At 40.0% G+C, this 21,717-nt stretch overlaps 1 protein-coding gene across 1 annotated transcript; it reads right to left on the bottom strand.

Annotated features, from left to right (window-relative positions):
• Window positions 1-15,764: 15,764 nt before the first annotated feature.
• Window positions 15,765-20,701, bottom strand: LOC132644447 (uncharacterized). The gene is made up of 3 exons (XM_060361040.1): window positions 20,158-20,701; window positions 19,487-20,051; window positions 15,765-16,978 (listed from the first exon to the last, which is right to left on the bottom strand). The coding sequence occupies exons 1-3, from the start codon at window positions 20,508-20,510 to the stop codon at window positions 15,980-15,982; spliced, it is 1,917 nt and encodes a 638-aa protein (XP_060217023.1). The 5' UTR covers window positions 20,511-20,701; the 3' UTR covers window positions 15,765-15,979.
• Window positions 20,702-21,717: the final 1,016 nt, after the last annotated feature.

Genomic DNA, 21,717 nt, shown 5'->3' with positions numbered 1-21,717 from the left:
ACCAGCAATAACATGCTAAAACCATATAGATAATGTAAAAAAAAAAATACACTGCATCAAATATTTTTTAAGGTACATGGATTTATATGCTCACAGACACCTAACTCAGAAAGGGATTTTCTTCCTAGAAAAGTTAGTCCTCTCCATTTATTTTTACTTGTTCATTATATTAAAGATTTAATTTTTAATTTTACTTGTCCACTTTAGTATATCATGAGATTTTTTTTCTTATTTTACCCTCAACATTAATTATTTATTTCTCAAATTATTTTCAAGTTCATTAAGGCTATACAACAATTATGGACATTATAGTAAATTGCGCATTTAATTTTTATTTCTTAAAGAGGGTGTAAAGTCCATTTTGGACAAATACGGAGGAAGTACTTGTCAAACGTGAGTCAAAATGATAAAATGAAAATAAGGTATCTCGGGACAGCAAGCAAGGACACGTTATTTTTGGAACATCCCAAGTGTGTGTGTGTCTGTGTTTGTGTGTAATACAGCGATTAAAGAAAGTAAAAAAAAAAAAAAAGTAAAATTAAATATCTTAACAATTAAGCAAATTAGCGAATGGTTTGTTTGACTTTGATGTTTGTGCTTTAAGACGTCATAAATCCACTTTTAAGAAGAATATTGCGGTCCAATACAAAATGCTTGTTTGCATAGAATAGTGCTATAAAACAAATCTTAACTGTTCATCCCAACTATTTCTGTCAGTTGGCTAGACAAATCTTAATTTTGATAAGAAAAAAAGTACATGAAATTTGCAAGAATTTAATTTGTGAAGGATTACACTAAGTAATTTTGATTGCTATAGCCAATATTCCCCCTCTTCCTTTTACTTGGCCCATGTTAACTTGACACTCTTTTTGAGAAACTATTTATTAAGGGTTTATTTTAATAAATTACCCTTATTAATTGTGTTTTGAAAATTTAAGTTTGACTATTAGTACTTTATGTATTTATTTAAATAAGAATAATATTGAAAGAAATTTAATAAATCTCTCTTGATTTGCTAAAATGGACAAGTAAAAAGGAACATGTAGTAGTAGATAAGTATTTAATTTGTAGTTATTTAGGTTTTTGTTTTTAAGGATTTGAGTCCTAGACGTTAATCCAAAATATCTAATTTTGCTAACTGGATTAGTGTATACTCATCCAGAGGTCTTTGCAGTATGCCAGACATATATACTCGAAAAATAATAACTATGATGTGCTATAATTATCATATTTGGTTAGGATACGATTTTAAAATTACGAATTAAATTCCATTATATTTAATAAAAGTGGGTATGTTGTTGTATCTAAGCTTTAACGAACTTTGCCACTCATCATACTGATTTTTGTTTGTTAAAAATAGTCTGGTGTATATATCAGCAGATTTATAATGACAAATAAGGTATTCGATAAACTTAACTTTTTTCAAAGATTGTAAACATTAATTGGGATCAAAGTAGGTCTTGATCGATCTTTTTGATATCAGAATAGGAATTAAAGGATGCGAAAAATAAGTTTTTCTTTAAGGAAGTCAACATAATTCTAAGGTTCCAAGAAAAAGAATATCCTCTACTGATGCTAACAATGTCACTTTTCAACAATATCTACACATATCTTTCTCTTGAGTCAAGGGTCTTTCGAAACAGTATTCCTACCTTTCAAGGTGGGAGTAAGGTTTGCCGCAGAGGCGGACCAAGCCTATTAGAAGAGGGTCACGTGCCACCGTAAACCTCGGGACAAACTTTATATATATATATATATATATATATATATATATATAATTCTAAGGTTCCAAGAAAAAGAATATCCTCTACTGATGCTAACAATGTCACTTTTCAACAATATCTACACATATCTTTCTCTTGAGTCAAGGGTCTTTCGAAACAGTATTCCTACCTTTCAAGGTGGGAGTAAGGTTTGCCGCAGAGGCGGACCAAGCCTATTAGAAGAGGATCACGTGCCACCGTAAACCTCGGGACAAACTTTATATATATATATATATATACGTTGAAAAGAGTATATATATTTAAAAGGACCCCCAAGATATATTTACCGGATTGGTACAATTGGTTGTTGTGCCCCTGCGCTTGAGCGCAATCTGAGATCGAACCTGGATTGCCTTATCATTTTATTACTTTTATTTTTGTGGAGCTTGACGGCCTCTTTACAATTACAATAAGCCTAATACTTTTCTTTTTGGCTTTTCTTTAAAGGAGAACTTTCATAAATACAAGATATATAAGAGTTAATTATATAATCTACAACTAATATAGATATTACAAATTGTGCGACTTAAAGCTAAAAATAAGGAGATTATTGTTATGAATAAAAATCTAAAAATATGGAGATTCCCTATATTAGTTATAACATAATTAAATGCATATAAAAACACAATAAGTGCTTACCTAAAAATGCTCCAGCACAATCTACTAGCAAGCTAGTTCATGAATTTTAACCAAAAAAAAAAAAACTAATTCATGAACAAGTATATTATTGTAGTATCTGTTATATATATTATTCTATCTATATATCGTATATTGTTACTCTATATGTTATTGTAGAGTACAATTAGTTGTCACGTATATTCATATATTAGGTATATTGTAATATTATACTATATCTAATACACAAACTTACATATACTAATTTCTATGATTATATCCACTAATATTTTGTTATCATCTTTTTAGTTAAATTTACCAATTTGAATATACCATATATTCATGTACTTTTGTTATACAATATACCATATATTCTACGATGATATATTCCTGTACTATTGTTATACAATATACCATATATTTTCGTGTACTTTTCGTAATATTAATATATTCAAATAATTTATTTTGTCACAAAAAAAAAAATTGTATCAATCATCAAGTGAAAATAAAAAAAGAAGAATAAAGAGGAGGAAACGAAAGAAAAAGAAATCTTTTTAAAACTATAGATGGAATATGGGATTTAAAATTGATTTTATTTTTTTTATTTGAAAAATTACATTGTCTCTCCTGCCTTTTTCAAAGATTTTTTTTTTTTTGGTTTGCTGGGTGGGGAGGGAAGGGGATGGTTTTGAAAGTAAAAAGTGAATATGCATTAATGGTAGTAACTCTTAAAATTAAGTATCATTGATATTTTAGGAATGTAAAAAGTTGTAATTTTGCAATTAAAAAATTAAAATTTTGAATAAATTATATTTATGTAATATTTTGAAAGTAGTTGTAATCTTTTTAATTACCATTTGAAAAAAATGTATTTGTGTGACTTTCCCTTCTTTAAAATCTTATGTCCCCACACCTCTTCTGATTAAATCCTCCCCACAAAAAACCCCAAAAGCAAATTTTGTTCCCCACGTTAACAGGAGAGAATTAGTCTTCTCTCTTCCGTTCTTTCAATCTCACAAATGAGGAATTCATTTTACATTCTAAACCCACTGTCGATAATTTTTCTACGACCGAATTCAAGCCAATAATCGGACTTATTGGTCATTTGTCCTCTCTTTAACTATGCTTCGATGAAAATGAGCCTATATTTTGGCAGTATTTTCATATCACAATTCATAAGGTAATATTAGATTATTTTCAATTTCGTTGAACTAAACACCTCTTTATTTATAGGTCACAAGTTCGAACCGGGAAAACAGTTACTAATGCTTGCATTAGGGTAGGCTGTCTACATCACACTCCTTAGGGTGCGGCCATTCCCCGATCCTGCTAACACCGGAAGCTTTGTGCACCCGGCTGCCCTAAACGCATGTTGATCTCAAAATTATATTTTCGCGAATTGGTAAGTAGTCTTTCTATTGGTCATTGGTGCCCCCTCCATGCTAAAATTCTGGGTCCGCCTTTGAATCTGCGTACACTTTATCCTACCCAAACCCCATATTGTGGAATTTCACTGGGTATGTTGTTATATCTTTCCTCAACAAATTTTGCTACTCATCATACTGATTCCTTAACAAATTTTGCTACTCATCATACTGATTTTTATTTGTTGAAAATAGTCCTGGTGTATATAGCAGATTTATAATGACAAATAAACTCTTACCCACCCTAATATGTGTCAGTCGGTCGAAATTAGCTCAGAGTTTGGGGAATGGGGTATTTGGTGACGAGGAAGAAAATTAAAATCATATGATGCAATAAACTACTATTGACAATATCATTATAAGTTAAAGTTCAATATTATCATAAAGCATCATGCATCATTTGGTTCTTTTCTTTTTCGCCTAAAACTGAACATACTAATGTTGAACTTCAACTCTTCCAGTGAGAAATGAGAATACGAACATAGTTGAAAATGTCTACTCCATTATGAGAACATACGAGTATATTGAAATAAAATGAGAGAAACACACATTATTTCCATAAATAAATGAACGAATGTACAAGAAAGCCTGTATACGGTAAAAATCGGACTTACGCTAGACCGGTGAGACCGGGAATCGAGGGAAGAAAGAAAAAAGCACGAACATGAAGACTTTATTTCGAACCGGAGGTATCACACTAGAAGTGGTTGATCAGAAGAAAGCGAAGGAAATCGTTTGGTCCGGTTTCTCCATAGCTGAGTTGATCGTGGCCGTTAGTCCGGTTGATCGTGGCCATTGGTCCGTGTGATCGTGGCCGTTGGTCCGGGCGATTAGTTACACAATTGTCACGCGTCAAGACCGTTCTGCTACATTGTACTGCCAATCGTACGGGCGTCAGACCGTACGACCCAACCTTATCCTTTTAGGGTTTTCTTTATTCAAAAGGGTTTTATGTTGTATAAGGCTCATAAGGCAAAACTATAAATAGGAGACATTTCCCTACTTTCAAGGGTTAGCTTTTTCAGATCTAGAACATTGTAACAGCAGAATATATAAAATCTCTCTCTCTGATATTGGTCCGGATTTGTGTGTTCTTCTTTAGCTTTATTTACTCATTCAATACTTAAATATTATTTAATACATATATTCAGTGTAAATCACCGATTTCGATTCACTTGCTCACGGCAGATCCATATATATTTTCTTCCAACCAAATAGATTAAAGCTCATCCACATATCCTATACCTCACTTACAAATTCAATTGATTACCTAAATTCGGGGTAAACAGTTTGGCGCCCACCGTGGGCTAGGATAATAGTGGTCTTTGATCTTGGTTTCTATCTCTTACCCGTCAGAATCGAAAAAAGCTTTTGTTCGTCTCTGTGAAAACGGACCAAATGGCAAACAGTGGACAATCTGGTCACATCAACAACAACGAGATTGTGGCCGAAAATGAAGACAGTGGACCACGAGGATTACCAGCAAATCCCGTCGACCCAAACCCCGTTAATTCGAGGGAGGGCCTCAACCGGCAAAACACTGTAAATCAGGAGAATGCCGCCCCGCCGGCCACCGATCCTTTAAATACTCACAATTCAATTACTTTGTCCCGGACACAAGGCCGGAAAGTGTCGGATACCCCGGATGATAATATTGACTTACGTTTAATTTTTGAAATGTTGCAGGAACAGAGGGCAGCTATTGCCGAACAACGAGTCGCAATAGCCCAGTTGCAAAGCAAAAATGATAAAACGACCCCGGAGAGGACGAAATGTATTGCTGAACCTAGAAGGGACGAGACGCGGATGGCCGAGAGTAATGGGTCCGGAGCTGGTTCATCTATCGAAGTCCTGAGAATGCTTGAAACATTGGCGAAACGGGTAGACTCGACTGAGAAAATCGAAGTCCTCCGAGTGCGGCTCCGAAGTTGATCCCCCAGAGGTTCAAAATGCCGGATATCCAGAAATATGATGACACAACGGACCCTTAGGAACACGTGACTTTATACATCTGTGCCATAAAAGGCAATGATGTTGAAGAGGATGAAATTAAATCCGTGTTGCTGAAAAAGTTTGGCGAAACTCTGTCAAAGGAAGCGTTGACTTAGTACGACCATCTGCCCGAGCATTCAATCACTTCTTTCAAAATGCTCGCCGATGCGTTCATAAAAGCTCATGCCGGTGCCAAAAAGGTACAGGCTCGTAAGGCGGATATTTCCGTATAGCCCAAAGGGATGATGAGTTATTGCCATATTTCCGTATGGCGAAACTTGGGCGGATGTCCATAACAGATACGAGTCGAAGATTCGGGTAGAGGATGACCAACTCGAGCTTCCCCCGGGGCCCGTGAATATGAACAAAAGCTCAGAGAGATCCCGAAAATATTACGAGCCGGAGTCCAGGCCATCGAGGGACAGGTATCAACCATACTCTCATTCGGAAAAGCCAAGCTTCAAGTTGGAAAAATCAAGGGTTGGCCCGAGTCAATTCTCCGGTCGGGGTGATAGACGGGCCGAGCGCCCGTCGAACAGCCGAGGTCTCTCATTTAGGAGCGATGCCGGAAGCTCGGCCGGCAACAAAGACTTGCCGAGGATATCGGAATACAACTTCAACATCAACACTTTGGACCTCGTCTCGGCTATTGGCCGTATCACAGATGCGAGATGGCCGAGACCACTAAGATCAGACCCGGGCCAACGAGACCCGAGCGTGATGTGTGAATATCATGGAACCCATGGACACAGAACTGAGGATTGTCGCCAGCTAAGAGAGGAGGTGGCTCGGTTACTGAAGAATGGCCATCTCCGAGAATTGTTAAGTGAACGAGCTAAAGGTCACTACAAGGAAAGGAAGTCTCATAAACGAGCCGAACCAGTAGAACCTCAGCATATAATCAACATGATAATCGGGGGTACCGGTACCCCACGAGAGCCGGTGATGAAACGGACGAAGGTTCTATTGTGCGTGAGAAGCACAACCGGGATTACTTACCCGAAAGTTCCATCTCTTTCAGCAACGAGGATGCAGAAGGCATCACTCAACCGCACAATAATGCATTGGTAATCTCTATACTTATTTTTAAATCACAAGTTAAACGTATTTTGATTGACCCAGGTAGCTCGGCCAACATCATCCGGTAGAGAGTGGTCGAATAGCTAAGGCTACTCGATCAGATCGTACCGGTAGCTCAGGTGCTCAGCGGGTTCAACATGGCGAGCGAAACCACGAAGGGGGAGATCTCTTTGCCAGTCAACATTGATGGAACTATCCAGCAAACGGTGTTCTATGTAATCGAAGGAGATATGAAGTATAATGCATTGCTAGGTAGACCTTGGATACATAGCATGAGGGCCGTGCCGTCGACATTACATCAGCTGCCGAAATTCCCGACCCCGGAGGGGATAAAAATTATCCGAGGTGAACAGCCCGCTACAAGGGAGATGTTCGCGGTCGAGAAAGCGACACCTCTGCCCAAAAAATCAGATCAAAAGGAAGAAGATTCAACCCGGGGCAAGGACACCAAATAGCAACTAAAGCACACGGGGTTGGATCCGGGATATGAAGAAGATGATTTCGGTGTACCTAGATCATTCGTCTTGCCGGATGACTCGGATAAACCAAGTCAACAGTAGAGGAGTTGGAGCAAATCATCTTGTTCGAATATCTACCGGACAGAAAGGTATACCTGAGCACGGAGTTAACCTCGGAGCTCAGGAACAAGTTAATTAAATTTCTTCGAGCTAATACCGATTTCTTCGTATAGTCCCATATAGATATGACAGGTGTGCCACCGGAAGTAACAACTCACAAGCTCAATTTAGGCGGGAGGTTTCCCCCGGTGAAGCAGAAGAGGAGGCCCATGGCAGAGGCAAAACACGCCTTCGTAAAGGATGAGGTAACGAAGCTTTTAAAAATAGGCTCTATCCGGGAGGCAAAGTATCCGGACTGACTAGCTAACGTAGTAGTGGTGCCGAAAAAAAGTAATAAATTTCGAATGTGCGTTGATTATAAGGATCTAAACAAAGCATGCCCGAAGGATTCATTTCCGTTTCCTTACATCGATAGAATGATCGATGCGACAGCCGGGCATGAGATGTTAAGTTTTCTCGATGCTTACTCCGGGTATCACCAAATCCGGATGCACCCGGAGGATCAAGAGAAAACATCCTTTATTACCCGGTATGGGACTTACTGTTACAATGTCATGCCTTTTAGATTAAAAAATGTCGGTGCAACTTACCAACGCCTAGTTAATAGAATGTTCGAAGAACAAAGAGGAAAAACAATAGAAGTTTATATTGACGACATGGTGGTCAAGTCCCTGGAAACAGAGGACCATTTAAAGCATTTGCAGGAAACCTTCGATGTACTCCACAAGTACAACATGAAGCTTAACTCGGAAAAAGGTGTCCGGTCTGGTAAAATTTTTGGGTTTCATGGTGTCAAACCGGGGGATTGAAATCAACCCGGATAAGATCAAAGCCATTGAGGATATCGAGGTAGTGAATAACGTCAAAGGAGTGCAGAGGCTCACCGAAAATAAACACAATGGGTTTAACTTGGGATTGGCGCAACAAGTACATCGACTACTTGCGAGATGGAAAGCTCCGAGTGACCCAAAAGAATCACGGTCGCTAAGGACGAAAGCTATGCGTTTCTGCTTGGTAGACGACCAATTGTATCGATGGTCTTTCTTCGGACCCCTGGCCAAGTATTTGGGTCCCGAAGAAACGAAGTATGTGATGAGAGAAATGCACGAGGGGACCTGCGGCAACCACTCTGGTGCTGAAGCCATGGTCCGAAAAATTATCAGAGCCGGTTACTACTGGAACCGGATAGAGAAAGATTCGAATAATTTTGTCCGAAAATGTGACGGGTGTCAAAGACATGCCCCGATGATTCATCAGCCCAGGGAGTTGCTGCATTCGGTGGTGTCACCTTGGCCCTTCATGAAGTGGGGGATGGACATTGTTGGTCCATTGCCATGGGCACTAGGTAAAGCCCGTTTTATTTTGTTTATGACTGACTATTTCTCCAAATAGGTTGAAGCGCAGGCCTTCGAAAAAATTAGAGAGAAGGAAGTTATTGACTTCATATGGGACCACATTATTTGTCGTTTCGGCATCCCGGCTGAGATAACTTGTGATAATGGTCCTCAGTTCGTGGGCGGAAAAGTCAATGATTTCCTCGAAGGGTAGAAGATCAAGAAAATCGTATCAACTCCATAACACCCGTGTGCGAACAGACAGGCAGAATCCACGAATAAAACAATAATTCAAAATCTGAGGAAAAGACTTGAAGCGTCAAAGCATCACTGGAGGGAAGTACTACCGGAGGTATTGTGGGCTTACAGAACCACATCAAAATCAAGCACGGGAGAAACACCTTTCTCGTTGGTCTACGGGGCCAAAGCCCTCATTCCCGTAGAAGCTGGTGAACCGAGTCTCCGGTTCAGGTACACCACCGAGGAGTCAAACGAGGACGCCATGGCCGTAAAACTCGATCTCACGGATGAATTTCGCGAAAACACGTTGGTCCGTATTGCAGCCCAGAAGCAGAAAATGGAAACGCACTACAATCGGAGGGCCAATTTTCGACATTTCCAAGTTGGGGACTTGGTGCTTCGGAAAGTTACCTTGAACACCAAGAATCCCAACGAAGGAAAACTGGGTCCGAACTGGGAAGGACCGTACAAGATAACCGAGGTAACGGGCAAAGGATCGTATCAGCTGGAATCCATGGACGGGCAACGGTTACGCAATAACTGGAATGTGGCTCATTTGAAGAGATACTACTGCTAAGGTATGGACACCTCGTGTTTATCTATTAACCTTTTTCTTTTTTGCAGGAAGTCAAGTACCGGATAAAGTTAGGATCTAGGTCTGAAAACACGTGTTGCACTCTTTTCCTTAGTACGGTTTTGTCCCAAAATGGGTTTTCCGACAAGGTTTTTAATGAGGCAACAAGTACGTGTTACTTGACAAAGACAAGAACAAACGCTCGGAAACTCGGGGCCACACCCTACGAGTGGAGACTTGATAGTGCTTACCCAATCTTGCAGCTCAGATAAGCACTAGGGGACTACTATACCCACATCGAGGTTTATCCCGGTTAATCAAAAACGGAGGAGCTCAACAAACCAAAACCGGACCTTTTGTCTTAGGTTCCGATGTAAGGACCAAACGATCAGAATGAATCGTGTCCACTTAGTATTTGCTACGGCAAAACCAAAACCGGACCTTCTATATTAGGTTTCGATGTAAGGACCAAACAATCAGAATGAATCGTGTCCATTTAGTATTTGCTGCGGCAAAAGTAGAAAGAAACTGAAAAAATTCTCATATCATGTACGTACAAGTACTTGCGATACAAAGATTATCGAAAGTTCAGATTATTGCATTTCGGATATGTCTTCTTGTTAAAACACCCTACCCCGGTGATTACCGCCGTATTTCGGCATCGCTTTATTCATATACCTTACTCCGGGCACTACAGTCGAAATTTGACAAAGGCAACAAGGTCGCAATGAACCGAGCCAAAATCTTTAACACCCTCGAATGGGGACTGCTACATCAGAATTTGCTAAGGCTCGGATTCAGGTGTCCGAACCTAATCTATGATAAGTGAATAGCCGAAAAAATATCGGCCCTAAAAATGCCTAACGTGATTCGGAGACGTCTGAATTCACAAAGCATAATAAATAAGTCCCACGGGAAAACCACTCGATCAAGTTCCTAGACAAAATGTACCGGACGAAGAGAAAAGCCAATATTCAGGCACAGTCCAGAAAAAAAATAACTCCGAGTCTCTGCTTGTCCTTAAAACGGACTGACAATTCAGGCAAAAGTAATAACAAGCATTCAAGAAAAAGAATAAAGAAAATAAAAAAAATGCATGCTCCATTTATATAAGGTTTGTACACCGAAAACCCCTACGAAGTCGAAAAACAAAAGTCAAGCGAAAAAGGCAAAAAACAAAATAAAGGCTAAATACAGGCCCTGGTCTATCCGGTATGGCTGGATCCGCAGTGTTCGGACACTGTTCGCTCAGAATCTTCGGAGTCAGTATCGAGGGCTCTCTTAGCTTCTCCCTCGACCCTTTTAGCTTCGAGTATCACGGCGGGGAGATCCGCAAAGCCATGCTCGGCTTGCTCAAGGGTGACCCTCCGAGACTTCTACCATTCATACTCCACAGTAATCGTGGTATGAGCCTCGGCAGCCTCCACACTCCTAAGGGCTTTTGCCAAATCGGCCTCAGCCTGGGCCAGCTTGGCCATTAGTTCATCCCGCTCTTCATCAAAGACTTTTTGGATCTGAGTGGCCGACTCGAGCTCGGCTTTGACAAGGTCATTAGCCTCGGCCGTCTCTTCGAGTTCGGTTTTCAGCTCATCACATATCTGGGCTCTGTCCTCGAATTTTTGCTCGAACACCCTCATCCTCTCCTTGTACTTAGCACTCTCAGATTCAAGCAGCCGACGCCTCTCGGCCATGTTCACGGCATCAGACTTGACCGAGTCAAGCTGCCTCCAGAGTTGAGAGATAGTGGTCTCGAGCTCACCAAGCCTCGAAGAAAAACGAGTGTTGTCTTGGCTAAGATCGACCTTGTCCGCTTCTAAAAGCCGGTTCTTCTCGACCATCTCGGCAAACTCATTATTTAACCGAAGGTTTTCGGCCTTCGCCGCGTCGAGCTCGGGTTGAAGGTTGGAAAGGGCAACAGCTTGGTTCAATTCATCCTCCTTCACTCGCAAAAGGTGCTGAAACTTCTCCATTTCTCGACCCTGGGCATCCAGGTGGCCCTTAAGATAGTCAACCTCTTGCTGAGCGCGGACGAAGGCTTCGTTAACAAGCACCACACTCTGTAAAAGAAACAAGTTAAAACTCGGGTAAACGAGAAGCTAAAACTCCCGTTGAATTATGCAAGGATAGGCTGATAAACTTACTCGATTGCCCGCGTGCATACCCTCGTTAATGACTCTGACAGGGGACTCCGTTCATCTTCCGTTTGTCCGAGTCCGAGACGAGGGGCCTCAGGTAGCTTGCTACTCCCACCGGACGAGACAAAAAGCTGCAGTCCTCGGGGATGGTAATCACGGCCGATCTTGTCCTCCAAGGTTCCACACTAGGGGCCGGAAAGATGCGCACTAGGCTATCCCTAGCACCAGTCTCGGTGGACCGGCTAGCCGCCCTCGTGACTCGAGGGATAGGGAGATGTCCAAAGCTGACAGCTTCCCCGGTAGCAGAAGGAGTATCCGAGAACATGTCGTCAAAATTATCCGACCTTGAAGCTGGAGTTGGAGAACTCGGAGCGGCCTCAGCAGCCTCGGTAGAGGCAAGGATCTCGGAAGTTGCAGCAGTCTCATAGCCGGGCAGTGGACCAACATCCATTGGAACTTCGGTCTCGGGGACCGGCTCAGCCCCTCTGATCGGCTTCGGCAGCTGGGGCATGTCTGGACCTTCTGGTCCTTTGCAGGGGGGTTTCCTCAGATGAAGCATCACCTGAAATATCAACAAATTCAATCGACCTTAGAGGAGTCGGGTAATGAACTTCTTCCCCACCTGTGTGCAATGCCGGTACCGACAGTCCTTCCCCGGCTGAAGGAAGTGATGAAATGGTTGTGTCCTCCTCCGGAATAGAAGCAACGGAAGGGGTCACACCGATCCTCCGAACGAGAAAATCGGGCTCTGTTTCGTCTCTTAGAGTCCGAACAACGCTCCTCGCCCTCTTTTTCGGTTTCTGCCCTTTGTCCGAGGGCTTTTTTTTCTTTTTGGCGGCAGCAATAATACGGGATGTACCCGCTGAATCAAATTCGGGTGCCGACGCAGCGGGTGCGGCCGCTGGCTCCGGTCTTGGGTCCACTGAGCCCATGGGTAAACCTGAATGCCGAAGGTGTTATAAAAAGGAAAGGTAGAGAATGCAATGAATACCGATCGAAGCAAAGTATTATCGTGCTTTTGAGCGACCCATCGGCCACGTGACAGGAGTCCCCATGTCCGCGCTTTATGGGTGTGTTGGCTAAAGAGAGCACCAACACACTCGTTCATGTTCCGGACAGCCGGAGGTATCCATGCCACGGCTGGTATAAAGGAGGGGATAAATCGTGAGAATGTGAAAGAGCTAGTATTTGACAAAGCATTCAAAAGTAGCTATTAAAAGAACTGAGACACTTACGATTATCATTCCACCTATCCGGAAAGGGCATATATTTGGCCAGAATAATATCCGCGGTCCTCACCCGGACGTAGCGCTCTAGCCAATCCCGGTCTCTATCTTCGTCCATCTTCGAAAAGATCAGGTTCCGGCTTCGCTTGGCGAGCTTTATTACCCCCCCCCCCCCGAACAACCTCGGGGAATATAATCGGATGAAGTGAGCCAGCGTAAACTCCTTTTTCAAGTTGTTGGCCAACAGCCGGAGGCAGGCCACAGTCGTACAGACAATCAGACCAATCAGGGCCAGGGTTACATTATATGTCCGGCACATATCTAAAATAACCGGGTCAATTGGGGGGTCGAGCTTGAGTGTAAAAGGATAGGTGTAAACGTATAAGAAGCCCTCCCGATGATCGGTGATTGATTCATCAGGTCCGGGGGCAAACACTTGTACCGGACGGTAATCCCATCAGCAATCGGCCCAGACTTGATCAAGTTTGTCCTCGGTAACGGACGACGGGTACCGTCTCACATCGAACCCTCTATCAGAAACTAGAGAAGGCTTCTCAACTTCAAAATCCTTGTTATAGTTGGGTTTGGACGGTACAATGTCCAAAGCAGTGGGCTCAAAGGTGATTTTCCCCTTGGGTTGAGAAGGTGGCTCGGTTCCTTGCGAAAAAACCGAGGGAACATCATGTGAAGTGGTTTCGGTATTGGCAGACATTTAGAAGTTATGGAAAAGGAGATTGGCGAATTCGAAAAGGGAGAAGTTAAAAAGTAGGAGTAAAGGAGCAGTCGAAAAAATTCAAAATGGTAAAGTGAGAAGAAACAAAGCAGCACTTTCGAAATAAAAACAGCAGATGAAGAAGTTGGCAGAGTTGGTTTTCTTTCACACAATATAAGCAATGAATCAAGGGGATAAAACGGTTGAATCAGTAAGAGAATATGAGATGGAAGAGAAGTAAAATGAAGTGAAGAAAAGTGAAGTAAAATGGAACAGTGAAGAGAAGTGAAGAAGTAAAATGGAGAAGTGAAGGATTTGAAGGCTTTATATAGGCATGGGAACCAAGGCGGTTACAGATCCCAGCTAACCGGGGGATGCCACGTGTCCCACGATTGATGAGAAGTGATTTGAAACGACGTACGTTACGGCGGTTGTTAGAGCTGGCCACTCGGGATGAGACATGTGGCTGATGACAGAGGGATGTGACGCAACTGTTCCCGCCAAAATGAAAAGATAATAACGAGCTTATGGAACCACCGGTTTCGTGACTCATCCACTTCCCGTTACTCCGGTAAAACTACGGTCCGGAAAGTGTGGGGACTATCTGTATACGGTAAAAATCGGACTTACGCTAGACCGGTGAGACCGGGAATCGAGGGAAGAAAGAAACAAGCACGAGCATGAAGACTTTCTTTCGGACCGGAGGTATCGCACTAGAAGTGGTTGATCAGAAGAAAGCGAAGGAAATCGTTTGGTCCGGTTTCTCCATAGCCGAATTGATCGTGGCCGTTAGTCCGGTTGATCGTGGCCGTTGGTCCGTGTGATCGTGGCCGTTGGTCCGGGCGATCAGTTACACAATTGTCACGCGTCAAGACCGTTCTACCACATTGTACTGCCAATCGTACGGGTGTCAGACCGTACGACCCAACCTTATCCTTTTAGGGTTTTCTTTATTCAAAAGGGTTTTATATTGTATAAGGCCCATAAGACAAAACTATAAATAGGAGACATTTCCCTACTTTCAAATCACCGATTTCGATTCACTTGCTCACGACAAATCCATATATATTTTTTTCCAACCAAATAGATTAAAGTTCATCCACATATCCTATACCTCACTTACAAATTCAATTGATTACCTAAATTTGGGGTAAACAAAGCCTACTTCCACTTTTTTCATCTGTTGCGACGGCCTACCTTTGTTTTCTTTTTATTTTACTTATTTTTTGAGTTTCTATTATACACCGAGCAAAAAAATATTTTTACACCATTACGTCACGGTTACTTAGTACCCTGCCATAATAAATCAACAGCTCCGTACAGCATGTTAATTTTTTTTTCTTTTCTATCTTTTATATTTTTAAATTAGGGTGTGTTCGATATGGAGGGAAATATTGTCCGAAAAATATTTTTCAATTTTCTCATGTTCGGTTAGATAAAATTTTTGAAAAATGTTTCTTTTAAAAAAATAAGTTTTATAAAAATGAGAAAAATAACTTTCATAATAGAAGTAGAGAAAACAAGTCCCTTAAGTGGTATTTCATATTAATTGTTTTCTCCCCTCTCGAACTCACCCCTACCCCCTAGCCGGTCCACCCCCACACCCCATTGCACCACCCACCCACGCCCTCCACCCTACCACCCCCCACCGCACCCCCACCACACACCCCATACCACCACCCCTCCACCAAATTTTCTATTTGATATTTTATTTTACTTTTATAAAAAATGAGTAATTTCTTTTTACCCCCTATCCCACCTCTCCAAATTTTCTATTTCATATTTTTTATTTTACATTTACGAAAAAAATGGAAAAAAATTTCTATTACCCCTGGAATTTGCTATTTCATATTTTTTTATTTTACGTTTATAAAAAATAAAAAGAATTTCTATATAAAATAGAAAATTCGGAGGGTGGATGGGTGAGTGGTGGAGGATGGGTAGTGGGGTGGTGTAGGTATATTCATAAAAATGACTTTCACTAACCAACAGAAATGAAAAAATAAGTAAAAAATTCACTTATTTTGTAAGAACAGTGTTCTTCCTCCGTACCGAACACACCCTTAATCTTTGGTTAAAAACAATGACCAATGGCATGGGAAGATTAGCATAAACTAATTGAGAAAAGACATTCACTGTAACAAGGAAAAGGTACAAATGCCAATAACATGTTACAGAAGCAAAAGATGTAAACTAATCCTAAAATATAATCCGAAAATCAAAACCTAACACTACAAATACAAAATGTGAGATATACAATGCAAAATGAGACTAAACTAACATCAGTAGTTTGATTCATGATAATTTTACCTCCTTGACCGTTTCTTTGGCCGTTTGGAAGAATCATCCTTTTCATTATTTTCCCTTGCACGCTTTTCCTGCACAACTTCTCTACCACCTCTCTTTGGTGGTCGACCTACGCTCCTCTTCGACGGACTACCTTCCTCCTTGCCTCCGCCGCCGCTTCGCCTCACCGGAGCTTCTCTCCGTTCATCAACCTTTTTCTTTTGCTGCTCTCTTTTGTTACCTTTAACAACAGCATCCTCCGTGGGATTATTCTTTAGCGCCTCCACCAACGTTCCTTTCGTAGGAGAATTCTTCTTTATTCTCTTCAAGAAGTCGGCTGCAGCTCCTCGCTTTTTAGCTTCTTCTTTCTTCTTCTCCGGTTTCGCTTCTTCCTTTTTGTCCACGTTGCCATTTGTTTGCTTAGTATTTGTGCTTTGGTTGTTGATGGATTGTGAAGCATTACTATTCGGACGGCCTTTACTGCTCCTCCTCATACTTCTTACCCCAGTCACAGGCTTTTCTTTCATACCAAGCTTGATTGAACTGTCTTCTTCATTCGACGAGGACTTTATGGGTGGCTTCGGAGGTTTATTATCAGCTTGTTTTTCTGGCTTGTCATTACCAGAAGCTGCTGCTTTAGCTGAAATGGAGCTCCTCTTGCGGCAGACTACTATAGGAACTGTTGACTTGTGTTTTGCAAGCAAAGAATCGGATCTCTCCAATTCCGGCTTGGGTTGGATCGCTAAGGGTGGTCCGAGTCCAGACCTAGGTCTGGGTGTCGGATCCTTTGATTGGGTTCTGGTCTTCTTTAATTCTTCCATGACAACGCCACGAAGTTCATTAGCTGCAGTTGACTCTGGGGATGACTTGGGGAAGTAGACGATAGCATTGTTGAAGATGAGTAACAGGTCCAAGTAGAATTTGCCGGAGCAAGAGCAATACGACCCGTCGTCTATCCGGGCTTGAACCGTTTCAAGATCCATATGTTGTCGGATCATACTCTTGTACTTGTCCGTTTTCTGCATGGAATTATCAGCTACAACTTTAATTTATTTATTTATAAAGAACACGCAAATGGAATTAATGAAAAGATGATAGGGCACGTCGGTTAGTTGGGAGGAGAAGAAAAGGGAGGAAACCAAAGATTTAATTCTTTTTTCCTCTAAAGATCGCAGTTTTCCCACTGCAGTGGGGTCGGGTTGAGCCAATAATTAAAAATTGGCAAAAAGAATACGCGTTCGCTCCAGTAAATTGCATTTCATCTCTTGAAAGAGAGAGAAGATTTGTGTTCCAACCTCCTGCTGATGCACGTCGCATTATTTTCCCAACACAAACCGTAATAAAATGTCTAAAATAACCTCATCTTTTAAATCATCTCTTCGCGATATTTTGTTGCTACAACTGTTCTGTCGCTGGTTTCAGTAACGTCTTGAATATATTTTTCTCTACTAGATAAATATTTGCAAGTGAATAATTTGAGATGTCGTTTAATTAAAATTTCATGAGCGGTTTAAAATGCCTAAACTTTACCAAAGTGATCTCAGTATTGCAACTAAACATACTATATTACTTATTTTTTAACTTATGGTAAATCAGGGTGTGAAAATCAATCCTGGACCATGCCATTCACGTAAATGAACCGTGGTAACACTTAAAAGCAGAATGATTATAATGGGAAAAATAGGTAAACTAATTGAATTCATTCAAGGAAGAGATCAAGGTAATTTAGACAATACCTCTTATGATTAATGCTATTAAATAATTTTTATTCTTGAGTGTGTCAAAAAATTAAACGACAAATAAAAAAGCTAGAGCAGATATGAAAAGAAGGGAGATTTAGTTTATACGTAGTTTATTGTGATGTTATTTTAATAATATAATTTTTTATATAACAAATAAGTTAAAAATAACACAAAATATTTGCAATACTATTTAAGTGGGTAGGATATCATTTCCAAGGGAACAAAAGGAAGAGTATGCATTGGGCTTCTCAATACCATCTTAAAGGGCCCTTATAATATTCATGGGCCGACCCACGGTATTCACCTGTTCCATAAAGAGATCCTTTTTTTCTTAATTTTAAAGGGCTCCTAAGATTAAATTCTAGTGGCTCCAACGTACTGAGGCAAGAAGCAAACAAGGCATTCTCGTTAGTAGGACCCGCTCTCCTTCCAAATTCACCAACTTGTTTGTAGATGGGACCAATCACCTTACGCTAATTTTTTTCATAAAGTACAAATCTCGGCATCCATGAAACTTCAAATTTCTACTTCTCCCCCTATTTACCTACCAACTTTTACTGAGAAGGTTTTCTTACTTTAGCCTCCCAGGAGTATTATTTATAAAATAATGAGGTTTACGTTTTAGTTCATTAACCGGGCAAAAAAGTTTGCACAATTGAATAACTTAAAAACCACATACATCGAAACGGTGGGTAAATAATATAAGAAAAGATACCCTCTTCGTTTTAGTCTACGTGATGCTAATTTTTAATTAGTTTATTTAAAAAATAATCACATATATTTATATTTAAAAAATAACTTTACACTTGTCACTTTACTTGTAATGAGAATTATTTTATTTTTGGGTAAGATGATGAGAATTTTTTATAGTTACATAAATATTACCATGATATGTTCAAGACTACAAATTCCAAAAGTTCTACGACCACAGAAGTGTTATGACATGTTTTTTTACCACAAATTCAAAAAATCTTAATTTTTTTAAATCCATTTACTCCAAATTAATATCACATAAATTGAATAAAATAGATTAGTAGATATTAAATTGAGAAACCTTATTTAATGTTTATCATTTGTGTCAGGGTTATTTTTGTTTCACAAATTAGTGGACCCAAGTTTATATTTCGGGCCCACAAACTTTGCATTCATCAATTTGTGGAAGAAAAAAAAAAGTCTCACACAGATGAGACCATGTGAGACACAAAATAAATTGTTCCAAATTAGTAATTTGCCAAATGACAAGTTTTATTTAGGTAGCCTATTCAAACTAGTTAGGAAGGCTGCAAAATAATAATTCCTCTTTTGCATGGGAGCAGTTAGATCAATTTCAGGAACTCGTATTCTTTTATGAGTAGGAATAATCAACAATTTTGCTCGACTGTCACATGTAGACAACATATGAAAGACGAGTCCAATTATTGATTTTCCTATGCATGCAAATTAAGTATATCAATCTAAAACACGGAAGTGGTAAAAAAAAATTAAGAGGAATTAGGCAACAAACATGTGAAGACCACATACACGTCATATATTGAAGCCACTAATCCGTTTTGTTTTATCCACTTTTCTCTTTTACTATGAGAGTACTATCTGTATCTGTTTTTCCATTTCCTTTTCATCAATTTTTGCATGTAATTTATTTGATGATAGTAAATAAATTGCCCATTTTGCCAATCTCTTTTTTAAAAAAATAAATAGAAAAAGTGGTCCAAAGGATGAAAAATTGATGAGCAAATAGTTGTAGGCCAACCAATTTAAAAAAAACGCGATGTAGAGAATTATTACCTGGCTATCTAGCCGGCGCTTGAACACAGAGCCGCGCTTATTCGACCTGATTATATGTAAAAACTCAATTAACGGCTCTGATTTGGCCGCTTTGATCCCGACGGCCGGAGAACCACCCATCTCAGCCGCATCTCCGCCGCCACGCTGGCGTTTTCTCTTCGTTAAAGTGGCCGTGCTCTGCACGTCACTGTTTTCCTTGGACCCGCTCGCCGAGTCGGGTCGGGTTTTCTTTTCCTCCTCATGTCTATCTGAACTACTATCGTTATACGAGTCCTCTGCACTCACCGGTTTAACAACTTGCTGAACCGGTTTATCTTCGACCGGCTCCGGTTCGTTTTTAACACCGGTTTCTCTGTTCTCCGTGGAATTTGACTCGTTAAACGACCGGTTTTCCCTGTCCGAGTCCGACTTTCCGATGGAACTGGCCGGCTTGACATGGGCACCGCTGTTTTTGTCGTTTTGCGATCTCTCTTCCTTCAAATCCTCCAGATCTGGTTTCAAACTCTCCTCTTTCAAACTCTCTTCTCTCTCTTCCTCCATCTTCTTCACTTTCAACTGCAACGACCTGTTCATATCATCACATCACACATCAATAATCTCAGATCCAAATACTCAAATTTTTCCACGTATAAAATTTACAGAAAACAATTAAAAAAAAAGGAGATTTTTACTGGATCGAAAGATCGTAGCGTTGAAGCTCTTGTTTAAGCTCAGCAACACGGAGTTTTCTCAAGTCCTCAATCCAAGGAATCGCTACATCTCCATTAGCATCAACATCATCCTCTTTTTCATCATCATAACTGTTGATGAAGCGGCGCCGGAGTTCACGGTATTTATCCTTACAAATTTGAGGGGTCAATTGAGCGGGTAAAGAGCTACGTGTTTGGAGTTCCATAGCTACAGATTCCCAGTCTTTGAAACCATGTCGTTTCACAGCAAACGCTAACAATAGTTCTTCCCATGTACTCCATGTCTTCTTCGTTTCCATTCTATGTTCCTTTACACATAGATGATGCGCACACATACATACACATACATATGATGGTTATGATTTTAATCCCACTCTAATGAAATAAATTAGCTAGGGTTTGATTAGGTATTCTGCTTTTATTTGGATTAGTTTCGTTCTTCTTCGTGTAGATTAATTTTTTTTAATCTTTTTTGGTCTGTGTCCGTTTTATAGCGAGTCTGTGTTTTTTGTTTACGGGTTTTTGAATGGGTATGCGAATTGAGGACTTTGGGCATTTATAGGTGTAGTAGCCATGGGCCTGATCTGAAGCACAAGATATTGATCTCTCCAATTGACTCTTTTACCCTTAGGTTTTAGTCGAATTCCTTGTTTGACATTACTTCAAATTGTTTCGCAAGCGCTAGGCACGTGCGAGTTGTGGAATTGGTTTTACTACTTTCGCGCTTTATTTATCGTGTAAGTAAATTTTAATAAAATAATTCTTAAATGTTTTTCCTTTATTCTTTGGTCAAGGGAAAAACAGTACTAGTTGTGCTTTTAAATGTGCTGGATAGTGGGATGCTTCCACAATTTTAATGATTCTAATTAGAGGTGGTAATTTGAGTCCATATTTAAAAAATTAGCTCATTTAACTCACATTTTAGTGAGATGGATCACTCATATTTTAGGTGGGTAAATATGAGCTTCAAGTATTTTTTTTAACCCATAAAAATAGGGGAAAGGACACAAATGGCCGCTGGGCCATAAATAATCCCACGCGCTGGCCCATCTATTCCCAAACCCAAAAATTAGCCCATAAACTATTTTCATCTGTAACAAGTCTTTAGTCGCCACTAAAAGTTCAAGCGCTTTTAAAAAAACAGACTTGTTGTGGCGACTTTTAAGGGCTGCTACAGAAAATCAGGCTTTTTAGTGGCAATTAAAAAAATCGTCACTAAAGGTTAAACATCCCAAAATATATATAATATGTGTATATTTAGTAAGAAATATCCCAAAAAACTCTGAGACGATTTCTGTAAATAATATGTATCATTTGTGTATAAAAATATGTATCAGTACCTATCTCTAGTGTATAGAAACTGTATAAAATATGAATCACTAAGGTATGTATCATTTTTGTATATAATATGTATCATTTGTGTATATAATGTGTATTATAGAATAGAAAATTGTATTGTTTTTGTATATAATATGTATCATTTTTATATAGAAAGTGTATTTATAATTCCAACATGTGTATATAAACTTATCAGTCTTGTAT

Source organism: Lycium barbarum, chromosome 6, assembly GCF_019175385.1.
Source record: "Lycium barbarum isolate Lr01 chromosome 6, ASM1917538v2, whole genome shotgun sequence".
Classification (NCBI taxonomy): Eukaryota; Viridiplantae; Streptophyta; class Magnoliopsida; order Solanales; family Solanaceae; genus Lycium; species Lycium barbarum.
This window is presented reverse-complemented; position numbering and strand designations above follow the sequence as displayed.

Coding starts and splice junctions, on each gene's coding strand:
- LOC132644447 (XM_060361040.1), bottom strand. CDS start 20,510: ATGTGTGCGCATCATCTATGTGTAAAGGAACATAGAATGGAAACGAAG. Junction 20,052..20,157: donor CGCTACGATCTTTCGATCCA/GTAAAAATCTCC, acceptor TGATATGAACAG/GTCGTTGCAGTTGAAAGTGA. Junction 16,979..19,486: donor AGCGCCGGCTAGATAGCCAG/GTAATAATTCTC, acceptor AATTCCATGCAG/AAAACGGACAAGTACAAGAG.